The following is a 13,081-nucleotide window of genomic DNA, read 5'->3' as shown; positions in this document are numbered from 1 at the left end:
AAAGTCGAATCGTGTTGACCACAAGGCTTGTAGATGTTGGGTCGTGTGCTTGCTCTGGCAATTCCCTTCACCAGATGCGTTTTCTGAGCATGGAGGAAAGCTGGACTCTTTTACGCGATAAGGTTTTTGGGAATGGTGGTTACCCTCCGGAATTGGAGAAAATTGGGAGGTACATTGGCCATCAGTGTCAAGGGTTGCCACTTGCAGTTGTTGCAATTGGTGGACTACTTTCCAAGATGAGCAAGGAAACAAGTTCTTGGGAGAATGTTGCAGAAAAGGTAGGATCACTTATGACAAGTGACACTATGGATTGCTTGAACATACTTTCTTTGAGCTACAACCACTTGCCTCAGTACTTGAAAACATGCTTCCTTTATATGGGAGTTTTTGCAGAAACTCGTGAGATCCCGGTCTGGAAGTTAATAAAGTTATGGATTGCTGAGGGCTTCGTCAAGAAAGTTAATCATAAAAATCTAGAAGATGTGGCAGAGGAAAATTTGAGGGAGTTGGTTGATAGAAGTTTGGTTTTGGTGGGGAAGCATACTTCCCTAGGAAAAATCAAGACTTGTAAGATGCATGATCTCGTTCGAGATATGTGTTTGAGAGAAGCCCAATATGAGAATTTTATACACTTCAAAACAAGGTATGACCATGATGATCTTCTAGAAAACATTAGTTGTCTACGTCGTGTAGCTGATTTCCATAAGTATACACACAGTGGACTTTCTAAACTTATGCCACTCACACGTTCTGTTTTCTTCAAATATCCATACTTTATTTGTTACCTCTCACAGTCGAGCTTTAGATTACTTAGGATATTAGATGTTTGCTTTACTACTTCTTTGGACAGTAGTCAGTCCATATCAGAACTTGTTCATTTGAGGTATCTTGCTTGTCCGTTTTTCAATGGTCTTGTACAATCACTATGCAAGCTACGGAATATACAGAACTTCACATCCATTTGGTTTAAGTATGAGAACCCAGTCCCTACCATGGGAAGTTGTGAATATGCCTCAACTAAAACATATCCATACAAAAAAGTTGAGTCTTTTCATATCCCCACCTACATCAGTATTAATTTCTGAGAGGGAGAATCACTTACAAACGTTAACCGGATTGATGCCCTCATCTTGTAACGATGAGGTGTTTCTACGAATTCCAAATTTGAAGAAGTTGGGAATTTTAATTGTTGATGATTCAGACACTATTCAGAAGTGTTATTGTCTTGATAATCTTGTACATTTAACTCAGCTTGAGAAGCTCAAAGTTGAGGTCAGCGAGAGTTATCTGCTAATTTTTATGCGGATTAGCGAAGGTTGGGTGGACATTCCACATTGTGACAATTTCCCACCAAACCTTAAGAAGTTAACATTATGCAGAACACACCTACAATGGGAAGACATGAACATTCTCAGAAAATTACCTAATCTTGAGGTGCTCAAACTTAAACATCATGCCTTTGACGGACTAACTTGGATACTAAGCGATGAAGACGAAGATGGATTCTTGAAGCTAAAGTTTTTACTTCTTGAGCACATGCATCTGAAGCAATGGGAAGCAACAAGTTATCATTTTCCAAGCCTTGAGCATTTAGTCCTAACAGATTGCTATTCATTGGAGCAAATTCCTTTAGACTTTGCAGAGATTCAAATACTACAGCTGATTGAACTACACAAATGTATGCTTTCTGTTCTTATTTCAGCAGAGCAAATACAAGAGGAGCAACAAAGCTTGGGAAATGATGACCTTGTTATTCGTGTGAACTATATACGTGAGTAAACATTAATAAAGAAGTTACACATTTTCATCTAGAAAAGCATAAAAAATCATTTTCGTTCTTCCTAATATATGTGTGTTCATTTTTTCATTTATTTATACTATAAAAGGTGCTAATTACAATTGGTTTGCAAGAGTTGATCAAGGCATTGCAAAAGAGAAGTCACAACAGCATATGCCGCCAATCGCTGTTTGTTTCTTACCAAAACATGGTAGATTAGGGAGTTCTGAGTTCTTGATCAAGATGCCCAAACTAAAGTCAATTCACTAAGCATTTTCTTTAGAAAGAAAAGAAGTGTACAAAATGTTTTTTTATAAGATTCAAGTTGGAATAAACAACACATTATAGTCAAACTGAGAAATGGTATACAATATTGAATTTTCAACTTCACAGATAAAATCACTGTTAAATTTGTCTAGGGTTGTCAAAATCAAACCCAACCCGTTTAAGTTTGGGCGGGTTATTGACCCCCCCATTCATTAGCTTAACCCATTAAAAATTGACTTGATATGTAACCCGAATTGGCTCATGAGAAATCTTGTCAAAATATTTTTAAAGAACTTTTTATTCAATTTGATAGGTTATATATAGCCATAATAGAATAAAATAATTTTATTAGGTACTAAAATAGTTTAAAAGAACAAATAAATTCATTAAGCTTAGTAAAAATTGAGTTGGGTTGATCTTGACCCGTTACCTAATCCGTTTTGGCCCGTGCAAATTTGAGTTGGGTTGATATTTAATTCATTACCCAAATTCGAACCAACCCACTCAATTGCCATCCCTAAATTTGTCTTACCTTTCCCTCCCCAATTACCTCTTTAAAAATTGGCACAAATGAAGAAAGTGCATTGACCCAAATGAGGAAATCAGTTGAAAAGCTTGGATCTTACACTGAAGTAAGAAAAAATGAGTTCCCTTTTCCTCTTTTAGTGTAAAGTTCAAATCTTTGTACTGGTAATCAGTTTTTTTTTTCTTTTGCAGAGTTATGGAGAGCAACACTTATGAGGTTCTTGATTGCAAGAGTAATTTCGTTCCCCTCATAGTAAAGTTTCCTTTTTTTTCTCAATACATTGCATTTTTGTTGTTGTTGATCTTGTTTGTGCTTAGTTATTTATTTCATAATGTCACCCTTTTCTTGATTCCAATTTTTTTTGACAAAGAAAGTCACTTTATGAAATAATAATTATTAGTTGAATGACCATCTTAGAAATGAACTCGTTTTTCTATAAGAAATATTCTTGTTGGTTCACTCAATGATGCCTTTTCATCTTTTATTATCTTTAATTTAGTCACTGTTATGAAGTTTCAAATTTCACAGATCAAACTCCAGGATATTGTCATGGAGTAAAAGTAACTTGTAGAATTTGAAATTACCTTACAATAGTTATTTTTCAAAGATATGACCGAAAAAAGGACTTTTCTCCAGTATGAATGCAGTTTGGACAAGTTGTATGACTTTGGGCCTCATTTGACAAACTATTCCAATTTGCTTTTTTGAACAAGTCTTATATACCATTTAAGTCTCAATGAACAAATCCAACTATGTGACTTATCTTTACATAGCCTAAAAGTCTTGAATTCCCATCCATTACATTGGCTTTGGCCTTTGGGCATCTAAATCAAGAACGCAGAACTTCCTAGTATTCCACATTCATCCTACTGTCCTATTTAGTAAGAAACTAACAAACAGCGATATGGCGGCGTATGCTGCTGTGACTTCACTTTTGCATACCCTGGATAATCTATCTCAAACTCATACATCACATTCTCTTCTTTACAAAAAAGAGCAAACTGAAGTCCTCAGTGACAAGTACACCTTCCTTAAAACCTTTCTTGAGGATTTTACTAATATTTTCCATGAAGATATAAAGATGAAGCATCTCGAAAGGATGATCCAAGAAGCTGCTAATGGAGTGGAAGATACCATCGACTCACATGTATATGATAGCTCTGTCGTAGTGCAAAGCAAGCGAGTACGAAGAAAGGCTGATATGATCTTTCATCAAAACTTGGAATATGCAATTGAGGAAATTGATTTGATACAAAGAGAGGTTATTGAAAAGATAAAGGTCAACAAGTTCAACAGCAAAATCTCTCATTCAAGAGAAACTTCATCTCAGATTCCTATGGATCAAAAAGATATAATCGTTGGACTAGATGAAGATTTACTAAAGAATAAAAGATCGACTCATCGTGCAATCATCAAGCCTCGAAGTTGTCCCCATTATAGGGATGGGTGGTATTGGCAAGACCACACTGGCTAGAAGAGTTTATGATGATTCCTTGATTGCATACCATTTTTATGTTCGAGCATGGACAAATGTATCTCAAGAATTTGACACTAGAGAAATTTTTCTTGGTATTCTTTGCTCCATCAACGATGAAGTAGAAAGAAACAGTACTACTGAGCAATTGGCTGAAAGAGTTTATCGAAGTTTAAAAGGGAGGAAGTATCTCATTATCCTTGATGATATGTGGTCTATCGATGCTTGGCAGCATGTTAGGAGATCATTTCCGGATGATCATAATGGAAGTCGAATCGTGTTGACCACGAGGCTTGTAGATGTTGCATCTTGTGCTAGTTCTGGCAATTCCCTTCACCAGATGCGTTTTCTGAGCATGGAGGAAAGCTGGACTCTTTTACGCGAGAAGGTCTTTGGGAACGGTAGTTACCCTCCGGAATTGGAGAAAATTGGGAGATACATTGTCCATCAGTGTCAAGGGTTGCCACTTGCAGTTGTTGCAACTGGTGGACTACTTTCCAAGATGAGCAAGGAAACAAGTTCTTGGGAAAATGTTGCAGAAAAGGTAGGATCACTCATGACAAGTGACACTATGGATTGCTTGAACATACTCTCTTTGAGCTACAACCACTTGCCTCAATACTTGAAAACATGCTTCCTTTATATGGGAGTTTTGCTAGAAACTCGTGAGATCCCGGTCTGGAAGTTAATAAGGTTATGGATTGCTGAGGGGTTCGTCAAGAAAGTTCAACATGAAAATCTAGAAGATGTGGCGGAGGAAAAATTTGAGGGAGTTGGTTGATAGAAGTTTGGTTTGGTGGGGAAGCATACTTCCCTAGGAAAAATCAAGACTTGTAAGATGCATGATCTCGTTCGAGATATGTGTTTGAGAGAAGCCCAATATGAGAATTTTATACACTTCAAAACGAGGTATTACCAAGATGATCTTCTAGAAAACATTAATTGTCTACGTCGTATAGTTGATTTCCATAAGTATACAGACAGTGGACTTTCTAAACTTATGCCACTCACACGTTCTGTTTTCTTCAAATATCCATACTTTTTTTGTTTCCTCTCACAGTCAAGCTTTAGATTACTTAGGATATTAGATGTTTGCTTTACTTCTTCTTTGTTCTGTGGTCAGTCCATATCAGAACTTGTTCATTTGAGGTATCTTGCTTGTCCGTCCTTCAATGGTCTTATGCAATCACTATGCAAGATACGGAATATACAGAACTTAGTTATTCATGATTTATGTCCATCTGGTTTAAGTATGCGAACCCAGTTCCTACCATGGGAAGTTGTGAATATGCCTCAACTAAGACATATCCATACAAAAAAGTTTAGTCTTTTCATACCCCCACCTACATCACTAATTGCTAAGAGGGAGAATCATTTACAAACGTTAACCGGATTGATGCCCTCATCTTGTAATGAAGAGGTGTTTCTAAGAATTCCAAATTTGAAGAAGTTGGGAATATTAATTGTTGATGATTCAGACACTATTCAGAAGTGTTATTGTCTTGATAATCTTGTACATTTATCTCAGCTTGAGAAGCTCAAAGTTCAGTTCAGAGAGAGTTATATGCTAATTTTCAGGTGGATGAGCGAAGATTGGATGGACCTTTCTTCGCTACACATTCCACATTGTGACAATTTCCCACCAAACCTTAAGAAGTTAACATTGTGCAGAACACACATACAATGGGAAGACATGAACATTCTTAGAAAATTACCTAATCTTGAGGTGCTCAAACTTAAACATCATGCCTTTCTCGGACTAATTTGGAAACTAAGCGATGAAGATGAAGATGGATTCTTGAAGCTAAAGTTTTTACTTCTTGAGAACATGAATCTGATGCAATGGGAAGCAACAAGTTATCATTTCCCAAACCTTGAGCACTTGGTTCTAACAGATTGCTATTTGTTGGAGCAAATGCCTTTTGACTTTGCAGAGATTCAGACACTACAGCTGATTGAACTACACAAATGTAAGTGTTCTGTTCTTGTTTCAGCAGAGCAAATACAAGAGGAGCAACAAAGCTTGGGAAATGATGACCTCGTTATTCATGTGAACTATATACGTGAGTAAACATTAATCAAAAAAGGTATACATTTCTTAAAAGCATAAAGATTTTACTTGCTTCTTTTGTTTACAATAATGTTTTATCATTTTGAATATGTTGACTTTTAGTCAATTTTATTTTTTCTTTAGTTCAAAACAATATAATAAAAGAGTTTATGATGATTCCTTGATTGCATACCATTTTTATGTTCGAGCATGGACAAATGTATCTCAAGAATTTGACACTAGAGAAATTTTTCTTGGTATTCTTCGCTCCATTGGCGTGGTCAACGATGAAGTAGAAAGAAACAGTACTAATGAGCAATTGGCTGAAAGAGTTTATCGAAGTTTAAAAGGGAGGAAGTATCTCATTATCCTAGATGATATGTGGTCCATCGAGGCTTGGAAGCATGTGAGGAGACTATTTCCGGATGATCATAATGGAAGTCGAATCGTGTTAACCACGAGGCTTGTAGATGTTGCATCTTGTGCTTGCTCTGGCAATTCCCTTCACCAGATGCGCTTTCTGAGTGTGGCGGAAAGCTGGACTGTAACATCCGGCAATTTGAAATAACTATGAAGAAGCTTGGAATTGGAAATAGTCATTTTTGGAAAGACTTTTAAAAAAATCTGGAAAATTTGGTTGTTAAGTATGGGTAAAAGGTGAGTTTTTGGCCAACTTTGAACAGTCATAACGTCTAGCTCAAGATGAGTTAGGTGTAGTTCCAGTTATGTTTACAAAGCTCGTGGAATGATCTTTCCAACGCCATCGAGTTTTCTCGATTCTGAGTTCGTATGAGTGAGTTATGCCCTTTGGAAATTGGGCAGTTGGCAGGGAAGTCCGTCCGGAAATTTTAAGGGTATTTTGGTCTTTTCCCTAACCAATTCTTTTGGATATATTAAGGTGTTAGACTGATTTTAGATCAGTTTTTCCCTTTTTGAAAGAGTGAGAGTGAGGGTTTGTGAGTAAAGAGGAAAAGAAGGGGAGAAAGAGAAGATCAAGCAAGGTTTCGTCAAAGATCGTCGTGGATATTGTCGGGGGTGATCCCTACTAGGTATGTGAGATCATAGTGTTTGGTTGGTTCATTCCCCCACACGCCAAATTCGTTTTAATATCCGAGAAAAGATTTGGTTGTGTTTATTGAAGTCTTGTGGTTGTGGTTGGTGAGGTTGTGGTTGTGTTATTGAAGTTCTTGTGGATTTGAGACATGTTTTAGGTTGTGTTTTCGAGTTGAATCTATTGTGTATTAAGGGGTTTTAATGATCCCAAGTGTTTGGGGAAGGAACCTTTGAAGTTAAGAGGGTTTAGAGTTGGTAACATGAAGGAGAAAAGTCGGGCAGCTTGCATGAAACAAGTCTGCGTCGCAGACTTGTTCCCTCTGTGAACAAATCTGCTCCGCGTCGCGGACAGGACGCGGACTTCACTGTTTCAAAAATTTAATTTCGTAATTTTTCTTAAGTTTAGCTGTCCTAAATCATTCCTAAACATCATGAGGTCTTTCCAAACACAAATCATGAATCCTTGAATCCATAATTCAATTCAAGAAAGTTAGGATCAAAGTCAAGTGAAGTTAAGAGTCAAGTCTAAAAGTTAAGAAGCAAGTCTTTAAAGCTTTTCAAGAGTCTTTATTAAACGTTTTAACTTCGTTTTAAGGCTCAAGTTTCAAGTTAAGTAAAGTGTATAGAGTTTCAAGTTAAGTAAAGAGTATAGAGTGTCAAGTCAAGTAAAGAGTAAGAACAATGTAGCCAAACATGGGACTTAACGGGTTATTCTTTTTAGATGATCACGTAAGATTAAGCTAGTGGATTCACTAAGTAAAGTAAGGTCCTATATCACGGAAAAGTATAGGATGGTCCTTGGGCAACGTGAGGTAAAACGTTGTATCATCACTAGGGCTCATAGTGGTGGTTGTCGGTTAAAGAATCTCCCACAAAAGTTATATTAACTTTTATATAAGTAAAGTTGAGTTGTTATTGCTTTATCCTTAACGAACTAAGTTGTTTACACTGTTTTGCAAGCTTTATATATATTGCGTGTGTCTTATTGCTTTATATTGAGTTCGGTTATTCATGAGTTGAATAGAGCCAAGGTAAGTGTTCTCTTGTACTCCTTTCAAGCTTAAGTTGTTGTTTAGCTTTCCAGCTCGCATACTCGTACATTAAATGTACTGATGCCAGTTGACATGTATCTTATTATGATGCAGACACAGGTACCCAGGATCAGCATTCGGCACACCGTTGATCCAGCCGAGCACTTCCGAGTCAGTGGTGAGCCTCTTTGCATTCCGGAGTACTCAGTTATTTTGTTCTCTTAGTTTGTTTTATTAGGATGTTCCGGGGTCTGTCCCAACATCCATCTCAGTGTTATAGAGGCTTCATAGACAGTCAGTCAGTTAGTATTGAGTCTCTCATCTATGTATATATGTAAATATTCTATTTTGAGACTCGAGTTGCCTTTTTGGGCCAGATTTTATCAGTTAAGTTGTTTTATGTCCTTGCATTGCATGGAGTTATTCTGTTGAGTTAGGTTTCCGCTGAGTTAAGAAAGTCAGGCCAAAGGTTCGCTTGGGGCCAACAATGGTCTTCGAGTGCCAGCCATGTCCAGGGTATAGGCTCGGGGCATGGCAATCTTTTACGCGATAAGGTCTTTGGGAACGGTAGGTACCCTCCGGAATTGGAGAAAATTGGGAGGTACATTGGCCACCAGTGTCAAGGGTTGCCACTTGCAATTGTTGCAATTGGTGGACTACTTTCCAAGATGAGCAAGGAAACAAGTTCTTGGGAGAACGTTGCAGAAAAGGTAGGATCACTTATGACCAGTGACACTATGGATTGCTTGAACATACTTTCTTTGAGCTACAACCACTTGCCTCAGTACTTGAAAACAAACATGCTTCCTTTATATGGGAGTTTTTGCAGAAACTCATGAGATTCCGGTCTGGAAGTTAATAAAGTTATGGATTGCTGAGGGATTCGTCAAGAAAGTTTATCATAAAAATCTTGAAGATGTGGCAGAGGAAAATTTGAGGGAGTTAGTTGATAGAAGTTTGGTTTTGGTGGGGAAGCATAGCTCCCTAGGTTTTATCAAGACTTGTAAAATGCATGATCTCGTTCGAGATATGTGTTTGAGAGAAGCCCAATATGAGAATTTTATTCACTTCAAAACAAGGTATGACAACGATGATCTTCTAGAAAACTTTAATTGTCTACGTCGTGTAGTTGATTTCAATAAATATGGATACAGTGAAATTCCTAAACTTATGCCACTCACACGTTCTGTTTTCTTCAAATATCCACACTTTTTTTGTTTCCTCTCACAGTCAAGCTTTAGATTACTTAGGATATTAGATGTTTGCTTTACATCTTTTTTGTACTGTAGTCAATCCATATCAGAACTTGTTCATTTGAAGTATCTTGCTTGTCCGTCCTTTGATGGTCTTGTGCAATCAGTATGTAAGCTACGGAATATACAGAACTTAGTTATTCATGATTTAAATTTATCTGGTTTACATATGAGAACCCAGTCCCTACCATGGGAAGTTGTGAATATGCCTCAACTAAGACATATCCATACAAAAAAGTTCAGTCTTTTCATACCCCCACCTACATCACTAATTGCTGAGAGGGAGAATCACTTGCAAACGTTAACCGGATTGGAGCCCTCATCTTGTAACGATGAGGTGTTTCTAAGAATTCCAAATTTGAAGAAGTTGGGAATATTAATTGTTGATTCAGACACTATTAGGAAGTGTTATTGTCTTGATAATCTTGTACATTTAACTCAGCTTGAGAAGCTCAAAGTTGAGTTCAGCGAGAGTTATCTGCTAATTTTTAGGCGGATTAGCGAAGGTTGGGTGGACCTTTCTTGGCTACACATTCCACATTGTGACAATTTCCCACCAAACCTTAAGAAGTTAACATTGTGCGGAACTTACCTACAATGGGAAGACATGAACATTCTCAAAAAATTACCTAATCTTGAGGTGCTCAAACTTAAACATCATGCCTTTCACGGACTAATTTGGAAACTAAGCGATGAAGATGAAGATGGATTCTTTCAGTTAAAGTTTTTACTTCTTGAGAGCTTGCATCTGAAGCAATGGGAAGCAACAAGTTATCATTTTCCAAGCCTTGAGCACTTAGTCCTAACAGATTGCTATTCATTGGAGCAAATTCCTTTCGACTTTGCAGAGATTCAAACACTACAGCTGATTGAACTACACAAATGCATGCTTTCTGTTCTTGATTTAGCAGAGCAAATACAAGAGGAGCAACAAAGTTTGGGAAATGATGACCTTGTTATTCGTGTGAACTATATACGTGAGTAACATTAATAAAAAAGGTATACATTTTTTAAAAGCATAAAGATTTTTTTTCCTGAATTTTTCTTACATAGCTCTTATCTTGGATAACTTTTTCTATCTTATAAAAGTTAGTGTGCAGTACAAAATATTAATTTGATTAGCTAGATTCTTTCGAAATCTGAAATTGATTCTTATATTCATCATTTTTATTTATTTATACTATAAAAGGTGCTAATTACAATAGGTTTTGTGCATTGCAGACAAAAAACTTAGTTGATGGAGAGTGCCATAAGATATACTCAAGCATAAATAAGTTGATCACTCTTTGCAGTAGTTGATCTTACCTTTCAGTGTATTTCGATTTCCTTTTTCCAGTTCAACTTGTTTGGGACTGAGGCTTAGTTTAGTGAATTGTATATCTAGATATAATTCAAATATAATGCATTTACTTTGGAATGTGTATGTATTTGAACGTACTTCTCTTAGTTGCTTGTACCACCATGTTGAATCAATATATTTATTTGCAGGCATTGTCCAAAAACAGGCACCTTGTTATTATAGTTAAAGTTAGCAAGCATTTTCCTTCCAAGGATCAAGTTCAATTATTCTGAGCATGTTCAATGGATAACAGGGATGGAATAGAGGTTGAATGGTAGGAGACAGTATGCTTAGAGAGAAAGAAGGGTGTGAACTTTTTGTACGTCATTTGCCTACTTTTTTTGAAACATTCCCAGTCGTTTTGGTAGATGATGATTGAATTGTTAGACCCGATGTTCCTTTTATTAGGTGAGAATCAGAGTTTAGTGTTGAACACGTAGGTGTAATCATTGAGTTCTACTGCTGTGAAGTGGGTGAAATTTTCGAATTATATCGTGCTACTTTGAAAACCTATGGTGTTTCTTCATAGCAGTCAAAAGGGTTGATTTACTTTTGGCCTTTGGGCATGCTTCGTTTGCTTTGCTCTTCTTCTTCAGACACATTTGGCATGACACTAGAACCTTGTTTGTGTTTTTTCTTAGGGTTGATTTATCAGATAATCACTCCATTAATAGTTATTATCTCAAAAAGTCACAATTCTTCTTTTTTCCAAATTTTTTTCTACAAAGAAAGTGACTTTCTGAGATAATAACTATTAATCGAGTGACCATATGAGAAATCAACTCGTTTTTCTTTTAAGAAATATTCTTGTTGGTTCACTCAATGATGCCTTTTTATCTTTTATCATCTTGCTAATGGGACATTGGACAAGTCTTTAATTTAGACAATCTTGTAGTTAGTTGCTATGAAGTTTCAAATTCCATAGCAGAAACTCCAGTATATTGTCATGGAGTAAAACTTGTAAAAACAACAACATACCTAGTGTAGTATCATAAGTGAAGTCTAGGGAGGATAAGATGTACACAGACCATATCCCTACCTTTGTAGTGTAGAGACGGAGTTTGTTTCCGATAGGCCCTCGACTCAACAATAAAGAAAAGAACTTGAAGCATGGTAGCAAGAAAATATGACAGAAAAAAAAGTAAGATACAGATCAAATGAAGCAACAAATAGTAATACACATCGAAGAAAAAGAAACAAAGTGCAACAATACTTGGCTACCTACTAACCTTCTAATCTAATCCTCAACTTTCACTCCTTCCTATCTAGGGTCATATCCGAAATAAAACTTGTAGATTTTGAAATTACATGACTATAGTTATTTTTCGAAGATATGTCCGAAAAGCGGCTCTCTAGTATGAATGTAGTTTGGGCAAGTTGTATGACTTTGGGTGTCTGACAAACTATTCCAACTTGCTTTTTGGTACAAGTCTTAAATACAATTTGAGTCTCAATCTGACAAATAATTCAATGAGCAAAACAAGAATTCTCACTTCTACCTTCCACCAACCCCACCATTACTCTCTTGGAGAGAAACAGACACAAAGAGAAGACTTCTCTTTACAAAGCCTTAAAAGTCTTGCATTCCCATCCATTACATTGCCTTCTTCTTTCATAAAGAATTGGTTTTGAGAATCTAAATCAACAACTCAGAACTTCCTCCTACTGTCCTGTTTAGCAAGAAACTAACAAACAGCGATATGGCGGCGTATGCTGCTGTGAATTCACTTTTGCATACGCTGGATAATCTATCTCAAACTCATACATCACATTCTCTTCTTTACAAAAAAAAGCAAACTGAAGTCCTCAGTGACAAGTACACCTTCCTTAAAACCTTTCTTGAGGATTTTACTAATATTTTCCATGAAGATGTAAAGATGAAGCATCTCGAAAGGATAATCCAAGAAGCTGCTAATGGAGTGGAAGATACTATTGACTCACATGTATATGATAGCTCTGCCTTAGTACAAAGCAAGCGAGTACGAAGAAAGGCTTATACGATCTTTCATCAAAACTTGGAATATGCAATTGAGGAAATTGGTTTGATACAAAAAGAGGTTATGAAAAAGATAAAGGTCAACAAGTTCAACAGCAAAATCTCTCATTCAAGAGATACTTCATCTCAGATCCCTATGGATCAAAAAGATGTAATCATTGGACTGGATGAAGACTTGCTAAAGATAAAAGATCGACTCATCGTGCAATCATCAAGACTCGAAGTTGTCCCCATTATAGGGATGGGTGGTATTGGCAAGACCACACTGGCTAGAAGAGTTTATGATGATTCCTTGATTGCATACCATTTTTATGT

The 13,081-nt window shown here is 36.7% G+C and overlaps 4 protein-coding genes across 4 annotated transcripts; all 4 read left to right on the top strand.

The window, feature by feature from the left end:
• Window positions 1-25: 25 nt before the first annotated feature.
• LOC102593870 (putative late blight resistance protein homolog R1A-3) lies at window positions 26-643 on the top strand. The gene is made up of 2 exons (XM_006363981.2): window positions 26-278; window positions 394-643. Exons 1-2 carry the CDS (start codon window positions 75-77, stop codon window positions 421-423), a joined length of 234 nt encoding a protein of 77 aa, XP_006364043.1. The 5' UTR covers window positions 26-74; the 3' UTR covers window positions 424-643.
• Window positions 644-3,409: 2,766 nt separating this feature from the next.
• LOC102604031 (uncharacterized) lies at window positions 3,410-6,460 on the top strand. Its single transcript, XM_015303749.1, has 2 exons — window positions 3,410-4,049; window positions 6,262-6,460. The coding sequence occupies exon 1, from the start codon at window positions 3,475-3,477 to the stop codon at window positions 4,042-4,044; it is 570 nt and encodes a 189-aa protein (XP_015159235.1). The 5' UTR covers window positions 3,410-3,474; the 3' UTR covers window positions 4,045-4,049; window positions 6,262-6,460.
• LOC102603360 (putative disease resistance RPP13-like protein 3) lies at window positions 4,151-6,123 on the top strand. Its single transcript, XM_015303751.1, has 2 exons — window positions 4,151-4,588; window positions 4,704-6,123. The coding sequence occupies exons 1-2, from the start codon at window positions 4,253-4,255 to the stop codon at window positions 4,731-4,733; spliced, it is 366 nt and encodes a 121-aa protein (XP_015159237.1). The 5' UTR covers window positions 4,151-4,252; the 3' UTR covers window positions 4,734-6,123.
• Window positions 6,461-8,718: 2,258 nt separating the features above from the next.
• Window positions 8,719-10,852, top strand: LOC107058259 (putative late blight resistance protein homolog R1A-10). The gene is made up of 2 exons (XM_015303748.1): window positions 8,719-10,430; window positions 10,653-10,852. Exon 1 carries the CDS (start codon window positions 8,992-8,994, stop codon window positions 10,414-10,416), a length of 1,425 nt encoding a protein of 474 aa, XP_015159234.1. The 5' UTR covers window positions 8,719-8,991; the 3' UTR covers window positions 10,417-10,430; window positions 10,653-10,852.
• Window positions 10,853-13,081: the final 2,229 nt, after the last annotated feature.

Source organism: Solanum tuberosum, unplaced genomic scaffold (assembly GCF_000226075.1).
Source record: "Solanum tuberosum cultivar DM 1-3 516 R44 unplaced genomic scaffold, SolTub_3.0 scf00469, whole genome shotgun sequence".
NCBI lineage: Eukaryota > Viridiplantae > Streptophyta > Magnoliopsida > Solanales > Solanaceae > Solanum > Solanum tuberosum.
Note: the sequence above shows the minus strand (reverse complement) of the source record. Positions and strands in the feature narration are given on the sequence as shown.

Coding starts and splice junctions, on each gene's coding strand:
- LOC102593870 (XM_006363981.2), top strand. CDS start 75: ATGCGTTTTCTGAGCATGGAGGAAAGCTGGACTCTTTTACGCGATAAG. Junction 279..393: donor GGGAGAATGTTGCAGAAAAG/GTAGGATCACTT, acceptor GAGTTTTTGCAG/AAACTCGTGAGATCCCGGTC.
- LOC102604031 (XM_015303749.1), top strand. CDS start 3,475: ATGGCGGCGTATGCTGCTGTGACTTCACTTTTGCATACCCTGGATAAT.
- LOC102603360 (XM_015303751.1), top strand. CDS start 4,253: ATGTGGTCTATCGATGCTTGGCAGCATGTTAGGAGATCATTTCCGGAT. Junction 4,589..4,703: donor GGGAAAATGTTGCAGAAAAG/GTAGGATCACTC, acceptor GAGTTTTGCTAG/AAACTCGTGAGATCCCGGTC.
- LOC107058259 (XM_015303748.1), top strand. CDS start 8,992: ATGGGAGTTTTTGCAGAAACTCATGAGATTCCGGTCTGGAAGTTAATA.